The sequence below is a fragment of the Ictalurus furcatus genome, chromosome 17 (genome assembly GCF_023375685.1).
Source record: "Ictalurus furcatus strain D&B chromosome 17, Billie_1.0, whole genome shotgun sequence".
Classification (NCBI taxonomy): Eukaryota; Metazoa; Chordata; class Actinopteri; order Siluriformes; family Ictaluridae; genus Ictalurus; species Ictalurus furcatus.
In genome coordinates, this window is record NC_071271.1 from 17,288,408 (window position 1) to 17,305,954 (window position 17,547).

General features: G+C 37.5%; 1 protein-coding gene across 1 annotated transcript in view; it reads right to left on the minus strand.

Annotated features, from left to right (window-relative positions):
- Positions 1-8,384: 8,384 nt before the first annotated feature.
- Positions 8,385-17,547, minus strand: part of egln2 (egl-9 family hypoxia-inducible factor 2) — a 29,215-nt gene continuing 20,052 nt past the window's right edge. The window contains exons 3-6 of the mRNA XM_053646727.1: positions 12,245-12,364; positions 11,881-12,017; positions 10,078-10,145; positions 8,385-8,856 (exon numbers count right to left, since the gene is read on the minus strand). Of these exons, the coding sequence (XP_053502702.1) occupies positions 8,804-8,856; positions 10,078-10,145; positions 11,881-12,017; positions 12,245-12,364 (378 nt within the window). The 3' untranslated portion in view covers positions 8,385-8,803. The remainder of the gene's footprint in view (positions 8,857-10,077; positions 10,146-11,880; positions 12,018-12,244; positions 12,365-17,547) is intronic.

Here is a 17,547-nt window from a genome sequence, read left to right on the forward strand (position 1 = left end):
AGTCATTAAATTCAGTAGGTTAGGCCATGATGCTGTTTGACTGGCTGTTAAATGTCCATTCTGATGAACAACAGGTCTCAAGTGGTTTTATATCTTTCAAAACAACCTTTAAAAAAAGCATATACACTCATGGTCCACTCTTAATAGGAACACATGTACACCTGCTCATTCATGCAGTTATCCAAACAGTCAGTCAGGTGGCAGCAGCACAATGCCTAAAACCATGGATACAAGTCAAGAGCTTCAATTAATGTTCACATCAAACATCAGAATGGCATGGGTGTTGGTGCCAAATGGGCTGGTTTGGCTATTTCAGAAACTGCTTATCAGTATCTAGAGCAGTGGTTCTCAACCATCGGGTCGCGGAGAGATCGGAAGTGGGGCGCAAATTCTTTTCAAGAAAAAACAAAAACACAGACATGGCATCATTTGTGTACTCGGTGTATTATATTGCTTTTCAAATAGAATGTGCATAAATGAAAAACTCCGCGTTCCCTGTCCCCCTGTATTTTCTTTTTGTTTGGGAGAGGCAGAGTTTAGCCTGCCTTTTATCTAGCTGTCAGTGCAGAACAATGTTGCCAACTTAGCAACTTTTCAGACCCCTTTAGCGACTAAAAAAAGCGCCCAGCGACAAATCTAGCGACTTTTTGGACAAACCTTAGCAACTTTCCTAATGTGGCCAGTACTGTCCTGCAAGCACCAGGTCTTGCTTTCCCTCTGCACTCACACCTCTCTCTCTGCATCTGCTCTGTTCAGTGAGGGGCCAAGAGCCGGAGATTTAACAATGTCATGGATAACGAGACGCGCCCTTCATCCCCATTTACATCATTCATATGCGAATGTTTTTACAACACAAGACGAATGAAATGCAACGTGTTTTACATGTAAAATAGTACAAGCTATTACAGCCTAGTTCTCTTGTTCAAAGTAGTTATAGTGTTCAGAAACAGTTTATATCATTCATGTTCCATACCTGTCCGTTATATAGTTTTATAAAAGTTATTTTGAAAAAAACATAAAAGTTATGAAAAGTAATTAAAAAATAGTACAAAAACACAAAAGCGGAAACAAATCTATCTATCTATCTATCTATCTATCAAAACAGATTATACATTAGGTGTGTATGTATTTACATATTTACATATATGTAAACTCTGCTCTAGAGTTTACACAGAATGGTGAACAAGTGTTCCTATTAAAATGGACGGTGAGTGTATAACGCCATTGTAACGGGTATAGTTTCAAAAACCTCACAATATCGCAATTAAACAATAAGTCCACAAGGTGACGCTGTTTACCAGCTAAACAAAATAGGCACTGGCAAAGAAAATTGAGCTTGTATTTAGTTATAAAACTACACGCAGGGGTTTACCCAGTGTACTAGAATTGGTGGATTTCTGTTGCTATTTTCTGATAAGTAAACGACTCGTGGAATTGAACTAATAAATGTTTAATACATGTATGCATAATAAATGTTCGTCTAGACGACTCAAGACAGGGTTTTTATCAAAATAAGATCAGACCAAAAATTCTCTCTGTGTTACATCACAAAATGTACACTTCATTTATGTCTTTTTGTTCCTAATCCTGAAATGTAGAGCTTTTACATGGATACAATTTATTAATTAATCATTATAATACATCTTGCAATTTATTATCCAAAAGTTATTTCAAGTATAAACCAAACTTTGGGATATGAAAGTAGGCAAAATCCATTCCAAAGAGACTACATAATCATGACGATATTCAGATATTTAATTATAAGCAGAGCAGCTATTTCCTCAGTCTTTGATTTAATGCTACTATACATTATTAAGTCACTATTAGGTGGGTCTGCTTTTTTGTGTCTATAGACTATGGCATTCCTGTCTGTTTGTCATTGATGACAACATTTTAGATTCTGAAAGCTTGAGGCCAGAAAAGGGTACAACACCCACAATCCACAGCGCACTACTGGACAAGGTTTCTTTTAAACTGTAGCAATCAAAATATCAAAACTCAACAGAAAAATGTTAATTTAATAATGCTTTTGTCCACTCATGAAATGAATGAAGTTTTGCCCACTGAAACTTTGAAGAAAGTTTTAGCCTCACTCACTTTGAAAAACTTGTTTCTCTATATATCAAGTCATGTGTCATTATAATATACACAAGTTCCTTTATAAACCTTATAAATCTAACTACTTAGAGTGGAAATGCATTAAACCACATTGTAATTTTTATTGATTTTTGGACAAGCAAACATGCTGTTCCCTTTGCTATTTGAGGTGTGTGATATCATCCTGCCAAGATCTAAAGTGTTCTGTAAAGCCTTCATAAAAAAAGGTTGGTAGTATAATTCTGGCAAGGGATTTAAGAAGATCTCCAAATTATTGGAAATACATCATTATTTGAAATACATCATTCCACTGTAAGAAAAATCATCTACAAGTGTCACAAATTTCAAATAACTGCCAATTTGTCCAGGACTGGCTGCAAATTCAGCCCAAGAGAAGACCATCTGATGCAAAAAGAAGTCTCCAAGAATCCCAAAATTTGATCACAGGATCTGCAAAAAAGTCTTGCAACAATCAGAAAAAGATTGCACAAATTTGACCTGCATGGGAGGCATGCCAGGAAAAAGCCTTCGCTGTCTAAAAAGAACATTAGAGCAAGACTACAGTTTTGATCTGGACGTACAAATCAAAGACAGTGTTGTTTGGCCACAGTAACAACAGGAATGTTTGGTGCAGATCAAAGACAGCTTTTCAGGAGAAGCACCTCATACTAACTGTGAAGCACAGTGGTGGAAATGTTATGGTTTGGGGTTGCTTCGCTACCTCAGAGACTGGACAGCTTGCATTCATTGATTCAACTATGAATTCTGCATCATATCAAAGAGTGCTTGAAGATAATGTGAGGTCATCTTTCTGAAAGTTGAAGTTGAACTGAAAGTGGACCCTTCAACAGGATAATGATCCTAAGCACTCTAGGAAATCCACCAAAGAATGACTCAAAAAGAAGAAATGGGGGGTTATGGAATGGCCTAGTCAAAGCCCAGATTTGAATCCCATGGAAATATTGTGGGGAGGATTTGAAACAGGCCGTACATGCAAGAAAACCCTCAAACATCTTGCAAGTGAAAGAATATTGCAAAAATATTGCAAATATGGTCAAAAATTACAGCAAGCCTGGGGACAATTATGCAAAATGTCTACAAGAAGTTATTTCTAGCTTCTGAGGCCAAGGGTGTTCTTATTTTTTTCCACTGAAGAACATCACATCTATTGATATTTCTGTTGAATAAATGGTTGAAAAAGCTATTTTTCCTTTGGTTTTGTTCAAGTATATCAACTTTATAAATAGGTACTGCTTCAAAGATGATTAAATGTTTGTTTGTCCAAATATGTTAAAAAACAAACAAACAAACAAACAAAAAAAGCCAGAATTTCCATTTTCACATGACTAAATCCCTATTTAGAATGATATTACACAGGAATTTTTTAATATGTTGATTATTGTTGGATTTATGTTAGATTCTATACTGAATTTTCTTTTTTAACAGTGCATGCTATTTTCTTGATTAAACAATGTAGACGTGTTTCTACTGAGAGTGTCGTAACAGTAAAATAGATCTTTGAATTCTAACAAGATCAAAAGACTAGTGTTTTTTTTGTTGTTGTTGCATTAAGTATGCAGATTTATGTGTATTTATTTATATGAAGCATGTCAATTTTTGGAAGAAAGTTCACTTTAAAAAAAGACACTGTTTACTTCTGATCTCTTGCCTTGAATTGAACAGTGGTTTTGACCTGTTTTTGGACCTTTTGTTGATTTAGCGTATAGATCAAACTAAAATCATTGGAGAAATGCTTTATCATTGTTTACGTATTGACTGTGCAGATCATCTCGAGGTCACATTACTATCTGAACACTACATTTAACCCTGGATAAGAAAAAACACAGATAAGATAGAGACTATTTTGGAGCATTCGTGTTGTTGTTGGTTTTTTTTTTTTGTTTTTTTGTTTTTTTTAAAGGCATAGGGAATGTTTGTGTCACTGTTAACCTTTATATCTGCTTGTGAGACTCTGTATCTGTGCATGCTTTAAGAGCATGGTGTTGTGTAGCAGTGTGTGTGTGTGTGTGTGTGTGTGTGTGTGAGAGAGAGAGAGAGAGAGAGAGAGAGAGAGAGAGAGAGAGCAACTCTGTGCATGTGTTTGTGTTTTTGTACTTTTTTTTTTTTTTTAAGTTTGCAGCTTCTTCCTGCCTGCTTCTCTGTACTGGAGCCCTTTGTCTCTGTCTACTTCTTGGCGCTCTTTGACCACCACTCCTGTCCTACCTGATGGTCCTTTAGCGTGAGGAGCGTGGGGAGGAAGTCAGGGAGTCATGGGAAAACAGCAAGTGTGTGTGTGTGTGTGTGTGTGTGTGTGTGTGTGTGTGTGAGAAGTGTGTGAAGGAAAAGAATACACAACTTTGATGTGTAGAGTTGTGTAACTCCCAAGTCTTATTCCACATTGTCACGCCATAGTGCAGGCCAATCACAGAGCACACAATGTATAATGTTTGCGCACTGCTTTCTGTGGGTCAATATGCTTATGCAAACAATTCCAGGTATTAAAAAAAAAACTACTTTTCAGACTTTTTTATTAATGCCCTGATTGTGCTTGTATATTTTAATATCCATTATACAGTCTCTGTTGCTCATTATCTAAAGGTCAGAGTCAACTTTTTTCACTTAATCACATACAGATTTGCTCAACTGCTTACATGCAAAATTAAAGAGTCAAATGTCAGTCTGAGATTATCAGAATCGAATAGAAGCCTTTATTTGTCGCATATGCATTACAGTGAAATTCTGTCACCGCATATCCCAGCTTGGTAGGAAGCTGGAGTTGGTTATGCTACAGCAGCCCTGCAGCTGGTAGGGCTTTGTTTTGTTGACAGTTTGTCAGTACTAAGGCTTGAACAACCAAGTTTCTGAACAGTAATTCAGAGCCTTAACCACTGAGCCACCCTACTAACAAGTCCATTCTCCAAGTTGATGCTTATCTGACTGAGTGACCGAGACTGAAAGAAGACCACGATCATGTTTACGACAGTAGATGTGTGTAATTTCAGCCTATAATCTTTTATTTATATGGATAATGGAGCAGTAGGGACAGTATGGAGGGAAGAGACGGAAGTTGAAGGATGTATATATATATATATATATGTGTGTGTGTGTGTGTGTGTGTGTGTGTGTGTGTGTGTGTGTTGTAAGTGACCACATGGGGTTTATTCTTGTCTTCAGAACAGTATGTGACTGCACTTGTAAAACGTCATTAGCTGCTCTCTCTTTCTCTCCCTCCGTCAGACTTCTCTCCAGTTTCTCAGTGTCTGCACATGCTCCTCCTGTTACTTAATCAGCACATAGCTGGTGTATTAGGGGAAATAAAACAAAACATGGACATTATACTAATTCAACACCATCTAGTATTGTAATTTTGAATGTTCTGAATGATATGCATTCACTGAAGCCACTGCTGATTTCCTGTGAGAGCGCTGTTTTTATCCAGCCTACGTGTTCACCCAGTCCTTCTCATGCATATTCAGCATGTTTGAGGGCAGTGTTGAATAACATCCCAGTTAAAACCTGGGAAAGTACCCTGAGTGAACAGGCAAGGCCAACACACAGACACACAGAGAGTCAGCATGATGAAGGACCAGGAAATTTCCACTCGCTGTCGGTACTCAGACCGGATAAAGAAAAACACTTCCTGTTTGTAGACACATTCCAGAAGCCAAACCTCCTGCTGCACGCTACGGCTAAGACAAGCAACATTTCACTTATCTAGAACTATCTCTCCCTGATTAATCATTATAAGAGTTACAGAACCTCGGTCAGTTTGAGTATGATGGTTACGATGAACCTCTTCTCTCAAGTCCATCAAAGAAAGAACCCAGTGGTTTACTAATTGTGCACTACCTATTTATTAAATTTATCCCTCTCTATACTAATCAAAATTCTAATCAAAATTGCTTTGGTACAGAGCCAAATGATACATACTATCCTTGCTCAGTTACCTGTAGACTGTCCGGTAACCATAACAACTGTGTAAAACATTTTTAACACTAGCACTGATAAAAGAAATATTGTTTACCAAGTCCTATTACTTGTAATTTACTTTTTCATAACCCCATTTCCTTCTCCTTGATATTGCTTCTTTTATCATTGGGAATATGAGATTTTATCAATTTCTTTCACATTTGTTTTTTAAAAAAATGCTCCTGAAAAACACTAGCTCTTAAATTCCTCTAAGGTTTATCTCAAGTTCATCTCTTCTCGTCTATGACTATCATCTGAAAAAATGAGGTAAACATCACTACATTCAAAACAGTCAAATAGATTTCATTCCCGTTACTGGCTCATCTAACCCAAGCATTAACAGAGTAAAAATGGACAGGAATTATATGGAGATCTTCTTTTTTGTAAGCTGTAGTTCATCTTTTGTATCAGAACATCCCATCTGGCCTATTTTGAGATTTCGCTAGTATGTTATGCTTCTTCGAACATTATTCATTCAATTTCTTATGTCTGAATATGAACTTCTAATTTTTATCATCTTAAACAGGCATTTAAAAAGAAACACATCAGAAAACTTTCAGCAATCTGTTAATATAAAGTTCAACTTTCCTCATTTGTCTGTTTCAAAATAAATGCTCAGGTGAAGGCACCTTTCCCACAAAAGGATTTCAAATAAAGAGAACGTTTAGGAGAATTGAGTTCTCTAAAGATAAATAAAAGTTTATCTTCAGTAAGGTTTAAGCATTTTTTTTTTACCTTTGAGATTAAAAAAAAGAAGATTATCAACAATGGAAATGTTTCCTTTTTCAGAATTCTTGCCAAAAAAAACAACAAAAAAAAAACATGCACTTACACAATAAACAGATGTGTGAACTCCATTTCCTTATTTACATACGCATTCATGATTTACAAAAAAGTGGTCTAAATGAAATAAAAACTGTTAAGCACTGTGACAGTTTTAAAAAGCATCATACAAGATAAGGCACAGAAGTTAAATTGTACAAAATCAGATGTTTTAATTAAATACTGCAAACTGAGTAAACCCTTTGTTTGTATATTGTTTTAAACTTGTATATTGCATGTTACTGATCATTTAAACAGCAATCATATTTTAATATGACCTTATTAACAATAAAGTGCTTGTTAATGACTTCTCTTACCATCTACTATTATCTGATGAACACAGAAAAGCCCATTCCCTCTCCCACTCATCATAAGAGTCTAGTTCTGCAATATTATCCAATTCAGATGAGAATAATTTCAGAATAATTCACTTTATTCCTCTCGATTATAACCGAGGTTATTTTAACCTTAGTTATTTTTTCGTTACTTAATGACACTCCTTTTCTTCACCTGAAAACATCCTTCAAAATGTACACAACAGGAATGTGATTTAATTTGTAGTGATAATGATATAATACGTATACACTACTGGTTAAAAGACTAAACCTGTTTGATCATGTGACCCGGTTTGTTTGGGGCGGGGGGGGTTTAGCTTATGATGCTAAAATCAAGTAATCAATACTGGATCGTAGGACCTGTGTCAGTTTGTACTGTCGTTTTTCACACCTGGACTCCAGCAGCTATGTAGGAAAAATGTCCAGTTAGATAGATAGACCCTTATACGTCTTTATTATCACTGCACTGTTTAAATATGATTTCAATTTGCCTGTAATTCCGTTTATTGAGCATTTTGGGAAATGTAAGTATTAAAACAGACAGACTATCCTAGATGAAAATGTACTCTGTGGTCTGAATTAGTCGTTTCTTGATTTGTTTAATAAAGATTGTCAGCTCCCTATTTTTTTTAAAGGTGACTCAGTCAAGTGCTTCGCCATTAAATCAAAGAGAGACCCTTTAAAGACATGCTAGCACACTTCACTCTGTGCTTTCTAACAAGAGAAGGCCGTTTAGTTTAGAAAAACATGAAATCTTAGCTAACATTCTCACTATAAAACACATACGTACATGTAAAAATCAGTCAGTGAACCCTGTTTTGACCCTCGTGCTCTACAGCCTTAAATATGTTCTGCAGATTATACACCATTGTGTATTAGAAAAGGCATGTCTGAGTGTGAAGGCTAATCCTCAATGCTGAGGAACCAGCAATCATAAGGTTCTGAGTTTGATTTATAATGTCTGGAGTGTAAAGTCTGAGTGGGTATAGTTCACTGGGGGACAATAACACTGCTCAACATAACCACCGCTTAACATCAACTTATGATATGGTCAGGACTGAGTCTGCCAGTCACTTGTCACTTCCTTTTCTCCTTCCAACCAAGAGTCTGAACTTGACTACTGAAATGGGTGTCTTCTCCAAGAGGAAGTGCTAAATCATATAAAGAGCAAAGAAAATCTGATTTATTACTATGCAAATAGTAAGGGGAACAGATAAGGGCAAAAGTACAGTAGTGATCATATCGTAATACATTTTGGCAATTTTATTCGTATAACGTTCAAGTTTGAGCTTTTCAGTAGTTGCCAAGCTGAATCTGACTGACAGAGTCATCGCTCCTCCATCCAGTAGCAGTCTTCTGAGTGTAATTAGCATGAATCTTTTGCCATCCAATGGCTATAAATTCTCAATAAAGTGTATCCAATTGGTCAGTCCCAGTCCAACAGGAGTAGGGATTTTTGTTGCCTGCATTGGCTTTACTGCTTGTCCTGCTCCTTGTGTCTTCCCATGAAAACAGTTGTTCAGATAGCAGCATGGGTAGGCACATACATGGAAGGACACACTGCCTGAGCTGGTGAGGACTTATTTACTATCCGCTCGACTGACAGGCACTTCAACCCCCTTCTGTCCTGTAGCTGTAAACAGAAGAAACATGAATACGCTTAGCACCGCCAAAAGAAAAATTGGTTACTGGTCATGATTGTTACTGCTCTGACCTGAATATTTTTTTCTTCTTCCAATTTAAAAACATCTATTTGTGCTTTTTCTCATCAGTCTGGGCATCCCCCCCCCACTTTGTGTAAGTTTAGACAGGTCCTAATATAATGTGAGCCAAATTTGGTGAAGATTGCACAAAATTTGGAGGAGTATCAAAAATGGCAGTTAGATGGACGCATTTTCCGCATGTTATTGTAACTTTTGACCAGTAAGTGGCGTGGTCACGAAATTTGTTGCATAGCCTCAGGGCATGGTCCTGAAGTGTGCAAGGTCATTGCTGAGATACAGCCTCACATCCTGTTTGGCGTTTTCCGACATCTGATTTGTTGGCACATTACAGGCAAACCATCAACATTATTTTAATAGCTTTTGTCCAGGTTGGTCTGAATATGATGTATGCCAAATTTGGTGTTGATTGAACATACTGTGTAGGAGGAGAAGCAAAAAAACAAAGAAAAAATCCAAGTTGGTCAACAGTAAGTACACTTGAGTTTCAGATCTTGGCATGCATTCACTTCAGCACACTCTGGGGAATTACAGGAAAATTTAACTGTGAATTTAGCACAAATTCTTCAAATGATCTAAGGAAAAAAAATCAAGTTGCGCAGGCACGGAACATTTGGGTATGAAACTGTTTTTCCCAAAATCCAAGATGGCAGAAAATCATCGTAGACAATGAACTTGACACTGAACTTACATTTTGGATGCACGGTTCAAAAGTTATGACCAAAAACGTACTTCCAAATTAGGCCAAAATTTGACCCGATGGTGGCACTAGAGCATTGGAAGCACTTGGCCCAAATTTCACAACGTTTTACCGGACTGTTCTATGGGCTGCCATAGACACCCTTGCCAGCAGCAAAAGCAGGAAAAGAAGAAGAAGAAGAAGCAGAAGCAGAAGGAGATTGAATAACAATAGGGTAATAACCTTCGGTGCTTGGCCCCCTAATAATAAGCAATGTATCTAATCCGTTTTCTATACTGCTTATCCTACACAGGGCCTAGCGTTGGGTGCCAGCGTTATCATTAAGAAACCGATATAAAGAGTGGCATGGTGGTGCTCCCATCATGAAATAAAATGCTGTAATAAAACACAGGTCCTTAGTTTTCATTTCAGTCAAGAATTTTCTGGAACTCACCTAATCTGTACTTTTCCTTGGCGTTGGCTCGCTCTTTTGCATCAAAGTACCAAACTGTGATGGCATATCTGTGACACGAACAAACAAAAGAGGTGAGTCTGGCAATTAATACGCGCTGCTTGCCAGTGAGTGAATGTGCACACAAAAATGTTACACACTTTTGAATAATCCCACACACATTTTAGAAAAAAATTTAAGTGTAGTTTGACAAACCTTCTTTTCATACATTGCAGCAATGTATTTGCTACACTGCCTTTGTATATATTTTCTGCATGGGATGGGCAACCAAGTGTAAACTAGACTGCTTGTGTAGTAAACAGTCCAGTGTGATAAAGGCAGACAGGAGTTTAAGGCAAACCGTATACTAGCCACAGTCTACATACAGAGAGCTGCGCTGCGAAGCAGGCTCATTTGTTTATTCCACGCTCTCGTTCTCTGCTATATGAGCTCTTCTGCTCACTCAGGAAAAGCGTACTTCCTGTGCCCTGCCGTCACTGTTTCATACACACGAGGCATCTATATTATTTTCAGCTCCCTCACTGCACTGTTATTGGGTTAAATACTAAAAATTACAGACTATTACACAGCTAAAATAAAATAATATACAATATACTACATATTAAATAAAAACTAGAAAAATGCCTTCGTAATTACCTACAATGAAATAAAACAATGGAAGTGAATCAATTTACAATATTGTTGTCCATCTCCAAGGATATTAAACTATGTGGAAAGAATACTGCTGCTTTACTCTCTAAAAATCAAACACAAAATAGCTCCATAATACTTTACAGCTCATTTGATCTGAAACTAAAATTACTCTTACATTTCATTCATACTCTGAAAACTGAAAATAAATATATAAACATATCTAAATACAAAGTCAAACTGTGAATTGAAAACAGTTTAGCTACTACACACAATTTTGCATGATTATCTAGACTACACATAAAATAAACATGGCACTGTGCTAATGTTCACTTAGCAAATATTACCTCTACAGCAAGAGCTATTTGACTTTATTTGTTAGTGACGTTCACTAATAAGGTAGAAAATGTTTGGCTAAGTATTACATCATCTACTTGAAACCAATAACGAAGCACTACTGGGTTACATTAGGCTAACTTTTATACTGTGTACACCAAGACTGCTAATCAAATAGCTCACATTATTCTAATTATTACATCATTCAAACCAGTAGCTAAGGTCACTAGCCAACTAGCTAATGTTAATTAAATTAACTAATCTATTTCAAATGGAAACAGAAGACAATATATTAAATAATAAACTCACATTTGTTTATTTTTTTAAAAAACAAACAAACAAAAAACTAAACTATAACACTGATTCAGTCACAAACTAATTCAATTCAATAAATTAAATAAACTAAAACAAAGGGTGTTTTTCTGGCTCAGTGAAAGACGAAACATTTAACATGACAAAATTAGACATTTTAACTGAGAAACACTTCTAGAAGAGGACCTGCTACACCTTTTAAAAACTCCATTATTTATTTATTTTTTGGTAAAAGTTAACAGCATAGTGGGGAGATTTGGAACAAAGTAAACGTAAAAATATGCGTGTGAATTAGCATGCTATGGTTGGCTAAGTAAGAGGTTATATGAAGGACTTGTGTCAAGAGGAAGCATGTGCGTGTGAGCACAGAACAAACCAGCAGTCAGTCACAGATCACAAGGAAGTAAGAAACGTGTGATTATGTGTGATGTGTGTGAGATGTCAAGCAGCCCTGATGGTGCTCTCTACTGTTACAGCACGAAAGTAAATTCACAACAGTTAACTCACCGAGTAGCATAGGCCGGCTTCACTTCGTGAGGGTTTCGCCTGTCTGACCAGAAAATGAGCAGACGGTCAAAGAACGGCTCGATGCTAGCGACAACATTTCGGCCCTCGGGATAGATCTGCAGTAATCCACCATGAACCTGAACACACAGACGCACACCAAACAGACAAATACACACAAACATATCACGCATGCTGATAAGACCCAGAAATCACCTGAGGATAATAATCATCTTTAAAACACATGTACTGGTTTATCTGTTGGCCATGTATAAAATATTCCCTGATGGGTTTTTTCTTTTTTTCAGTAAAACAAGCAGGTTTGAGATCAGCAGATAAAGGAAGGTAGTATAACATCATACTGCACCTTCACATCCCAGTTCTTATTCAGATAGTAGATGCATGTAATGCAGCGTCCATCTCCGTTTGGATTATCCACGTGACGCACGTATTTCGTGCCGTTGCCAGGGTAACACGCCACCATAGCCTGAGGAGGAAAGCAGAAAGGTCATTCTGAGTAACAGTAGCAGAGTAACTGTGGGTGAACAAAACAACAACTGAGCCTTATTATAATCTAATCTTTTTCAAATCCTGTATTACAGTCTTTGCTTGTAATTTATGTACTGTACACATATATAAAATAACCATAAGCTGTGATTACCTTCAAAAGTTTTATTTGGATGTCAAAGTACTCAAATGCTTTTATTAGCCTATAATTTTTTGACTCGTATAGACAGTACATTTTTAAACATTTATGAGGAAAACCCCTGTAGGATATTGTTGTCCCATTCCCTTTTCAAAATTTTTATTTTTGGAATGCATTTGATTATTAATGGTCCAGTAATGGTCCAGCCGAAAGCTTCACGTTTTTATCGAGCGGAAAACAAAATCAGCTAGAGGCAATGTTTGTTGAAAATGATCAATAATAGCTTTCCTTTGATACAACATACTTTGATCATTTAGATGTAAACAGACAATTGATAGGTAAATGTGCATTTACTCAAGAGTCTTAAGTTCATCAGGTGAAAAGGGTTATCTGGCCAAGAAATATAAAAACGTACATTTTGCTTGACTTACAGTACATTTTGTAACTAAAGTTATAATATGGGATCGTAAACATTTACATTACTTGCTTTCAAATAAATAGATATTAAGAAAAGTTCAAATAGGATTCGATCAATAAAATTAATTCTCACAGCTCTAAAGGGCATGAACAAAACAGTCTGTAAGGTTAAAAGCGTCGAAAACAGCATGTTATAATGTACAGTTTCCTTGTCCAGGCCAGACACTGAGTGCCTAGAGACTGACAGTTTAATTTCCTTATAGATCCCAAACCCAGACACACAGGGCAGTCGTTCCAGATTGCTGTATTAGGTTTAAATATGGCTACTGTTAGCAGAGGAGATTAGCAAACAGTGCAATAGGCCACCCTGCCCTCTAATCCCAAACTCACACACACACACCTGCACGCACAAATATTGCCACTTATTCACTTTTTTCCAGTCCTGTAAAAGGACAAACGCAAATTAGGCCTGGGCAAAATTACAAAAGAAAATTTTTTCAAATGTATCAAACTTTTCAAACTTCTCAATTAATTTTTTTTAGTTCTTACATAATGAAATTGAAAAATTACACTATTTATTTATAAAGTTTTTTCTTTATTAGAATGGACTTTGGAAAATAGCACCATCTATAACAAATAGTGCAAAAAATCCATCCATTTTCTATACCGCTTATCCTACAGGGTCACCGGGAACCTGGAGCCTATCCCAGGAAGCATAGTGCACCAGTCCATCACAGGGCACAATCACATACACCTTCACACGCTCATTCATACACTATAGACACCCCCGGCTTCACGAGGAGAACATTCCAACTCCGCACACACAGGGCCACAGCGGGAATCGAACCCCCAACCCTGGAGGTGTGAGGCGAACGTGCTCACCGTGCACCTTAGCGCAAATAATGATCCTGGTAAAGGACAATAAAAAAACCTGGACAATAAAAACTGCTATGTGAGACTATTATTTGTTTAATAAATATCATATTAATACTGTCATTCCGACCAAGCTGATCCACAAGCTGCTAGATCTGGGACTAAGTGCCACATTGTGCAATTGGATCCTGGAATTCCTCACCAACAGACCCCAGCATGTGCGGACTGGCAGTAAAACCTCCTCCCCTCTGAACCTCAACACTGGCATTCCACAGGGAAGCGTTCTGAGCCCGGTGCTGTATTCCTCGTTTACATATGATTGTGTGGCCGTTCACAGCTCCAACACTATAATTAAGTTTGCTGACGATACCACCATTGTGGGTCTGATCACCAATGACCAGACGGCCTGCGGAGAGGAGGTGAGGCTCTTGGGACAATGGTGCCAGAGCAACAACCTTTTTCTTAATGTCAGTAAACCTAAGGAGCTGGTGATCAACTTTAGGAAACAGAAGAAGGTACACGCACCCATCAACATCAGAGGGGACAAAGTAGAGACGGTCAACAGCTTCAGATTCCTAGGGGTCATCCTCACTTCTAAACTCACTTGGACTGAGCACACAGCATCCATCATCAAAAAGGCTCACAAACACCTCTATTTCCTCAGGCATCTGAAAAAAGCCAGGATGTCCACTACAGTTCTCACGACTTTGTACAGAAGTGTGGTGGAGTCTGTCCTTACAGCGTGTACTGCATCTTGGTATGGCACTTGCTCCATACTGGAAAGGAAAGCTCTACAAAGGGTTGTTAAAACAGCTCAGAAAATCATCAGCACACAGCTACCAGCAGTTGAGGACATGTACGCTACATGCTGCCTCAGAAAGCAGAGCGCATCATGAACGACCACGGTCACCCTGCACAGGCACTTTTCTCTTCTCTGCCCTCTGGCAAACAACTCAGGACTATTTGAACACGCGCTACGCGATTCAGGAATAGCTTTGACCCCAATGCCATAAGACTGTTCAACACATATTAATGTGTAATAACAATAACGACTCTGGACACTTTATAATAACAATAATGTCACTTTGCAACTTGTTACTTTATTGCCTTATTGTATTGTCACTTATTGTCTTATTGTCTAGCAATTATTTATTTTTGTAATTCTTGTAAATTGTTGTAATTTCTGCACACGTGTACACTTGTTATGCAATAGCAGTGACGTATCTATTGTATTCCTGTCTTGTCTATAGTCTGTGGAGTAGCATTCAAGAAAGTTGTACACGGTACTTGTACACATGACAATAAACGACTTTGACTTCGAATATGACGTCATTCCAACCAGCAAATTACCACTCAGAAGAGAAGTCAAATTCAGCAAATTCAGCTATTTTATTTTATGTAAACTTGTTCATCTAACTTTTCAAACCTGTACCAATTCCATATCTCTGGAGTGATATTTCCACCTTTCTTTGCTATGAGCTTGTTTTTTTGTTTTTTTTCATTAAAATGTGAAATATGCATATCTAAACATGTCGTCTTAATTAGAACATCTGAAAAATTGAAAACACTCATTCATATTAACCGAATTAATTGTGAAAATCGCCCAGCATTAACGTAAACACAAGCAGCTTCAGATGATTGAGTTTTTAAGAAAAAGGTCCTGCTCCTCCGGTTTAAGGTCATCTCCATGTCAAGACAATGAACAGATTGTATCGCACCTGCCTCACTGCACGTGCACCTTGACTCTGAGCTAACACTGCCTTAAGACATGTTTCTCCTGCTGCAGGTGTACTGCATTCTTCGCCAGTGGAAGCACTTAACAGAAGACCCCTCTTTCTGCCAGGAGTGCATTTCATTTAACACCCTTTCAGCCTTTCATTTTTACTCTAAATGAGCAGAAACGAAATAAGAAGCATTACCGGTCTCAAGATCATAAACACTACCAAAATGTTCCGTCACTAAGCCATTAAAGATGCAGTCTGTGATTTTTGTACTTTGTAATGTCTGTTTAGAGGAGAAACTCCTACAGGAATAAAATATTAAAAAACGTCCAAAAATCATCCAACCCAGCAGGACAAGGAGACATCCTGCTAAGTCTCACTTACACCTAGCATACAGGCTTTCTAGCCTAGGCAGCTTGCATGCATGTTTTACGGTGTGTGCTGTATTTGTTTGAATTTTAAAAACCACTTTAGAGAAATTATACTGAAATTGCTGATTACACAAGTAATCCAGTTAATGGTATTAATGAATATTCATTAGTAGGTCTAAATACTTAGCACTATTAGTACTATAAATTATGTCTTAGCACCCAATTGCTAGAATGGGTGTACAGTGTCACAGTGATAAGACAGTTACCTTAAAGCTGACTTCAAAATGCAGATAAAAACATAAAAATTGTCGTACTATTATTATTTTTGCCTCATTGTGCCACTTTTCCTTGCTGCCACACTGTTTCATGATAAGGTGACAAAAATATCTGGAGATATTTGTTGTCGTATCCTGTGAGAAAAGAAATTCCAGGAGGTACTCGCTGTTTCCTTTCATCCCCCGCCCAAACCAAGCATTCGCCAAGTTTAAAATGTAAAACATAGATAAAGTTTAAAAGAACTCAGAAAAGCAACACTTCCTGCCTGCATACATGTTATAGACCGTTTCAAACGAATACTCAAGAGCAACGGAAGTGACATCGCTATTCCTAGGACATATCCTGTTGCCGGTTAACAGTTTCCAAAACAGTAGTGAAGAACCATAATTCACACGTCTGGAAGGTGGATTTAAGGACAGGACATCCAAATTAAAATGAGGACCCTGGTGTTTTGTTGTCGGATGGTCAGGTCACAGACGAGGAACTTAAGTCTTCCCTCACATATGGTTCCAGAGCCACAAGAACTGGAGCAACATTACTACAAACTTTGGCCTAAAACTAGAGGCCATTACGAACTGCATGTTTTATCCTAAAAGGGTGCATACTGAACTGTGTAATGTATTCATTTGCCAATCTTGAAGATTACCCAATTCGCTAGCTAACTCATCCAGCCATACATGTACATTGTCCGCTGGAAATTTCCGCTTCCTTCTAGCAATTAACCATGCAGAATCAAGCGTTTTACTTACTCCAACTTCACCATACACAAGACAGATGCCATCCGCATTAATAGGTGCACATATTTCACACGTTTCCTCTAAGAAAGCAGTTGTATGCATCCAAAACATGGTAGACTTTCAGTGCCTCTCTGGTGTAAACACACTGAGACGCTTGCAATTGAACGAAAACAATTAAGCGTCTTAATTGAGCGTCATTAAAGCGTCTCTTAAATGAGACGCTTGCAATTCCCGCTTCCTTCTCAGCGTTTTACTTACTCCAAGTTCACCATACACAAGACGGATGCCATCCGCATTAATAGGTGCACATATTTCACACCTTTCCTTTAAGAAAGTAGTAGAACGCATCCAGAATATGGTAGACTTTCAGTGCTTCTCTGGTGTAAACACACGCTGTATCAATAAAGTAATTCATAAATAAAATAATGCCTATCAGGCAGTCTATACAGGATTTCTCAGAGAGGTTTTTTTTTTGTGACTGTTGTGGCCAAGAATGCTTGATTTTGCTACGGCTTTTTTTTCTTCAAAATTTGCGATGCAACTTGTAGAGTTTTTTCTTTTTTTTGCTTTTTTTGGCGGAAATCTACTTGAATTAGTGAAATAGTTTTATAGTGTGTTTCACAGTGATG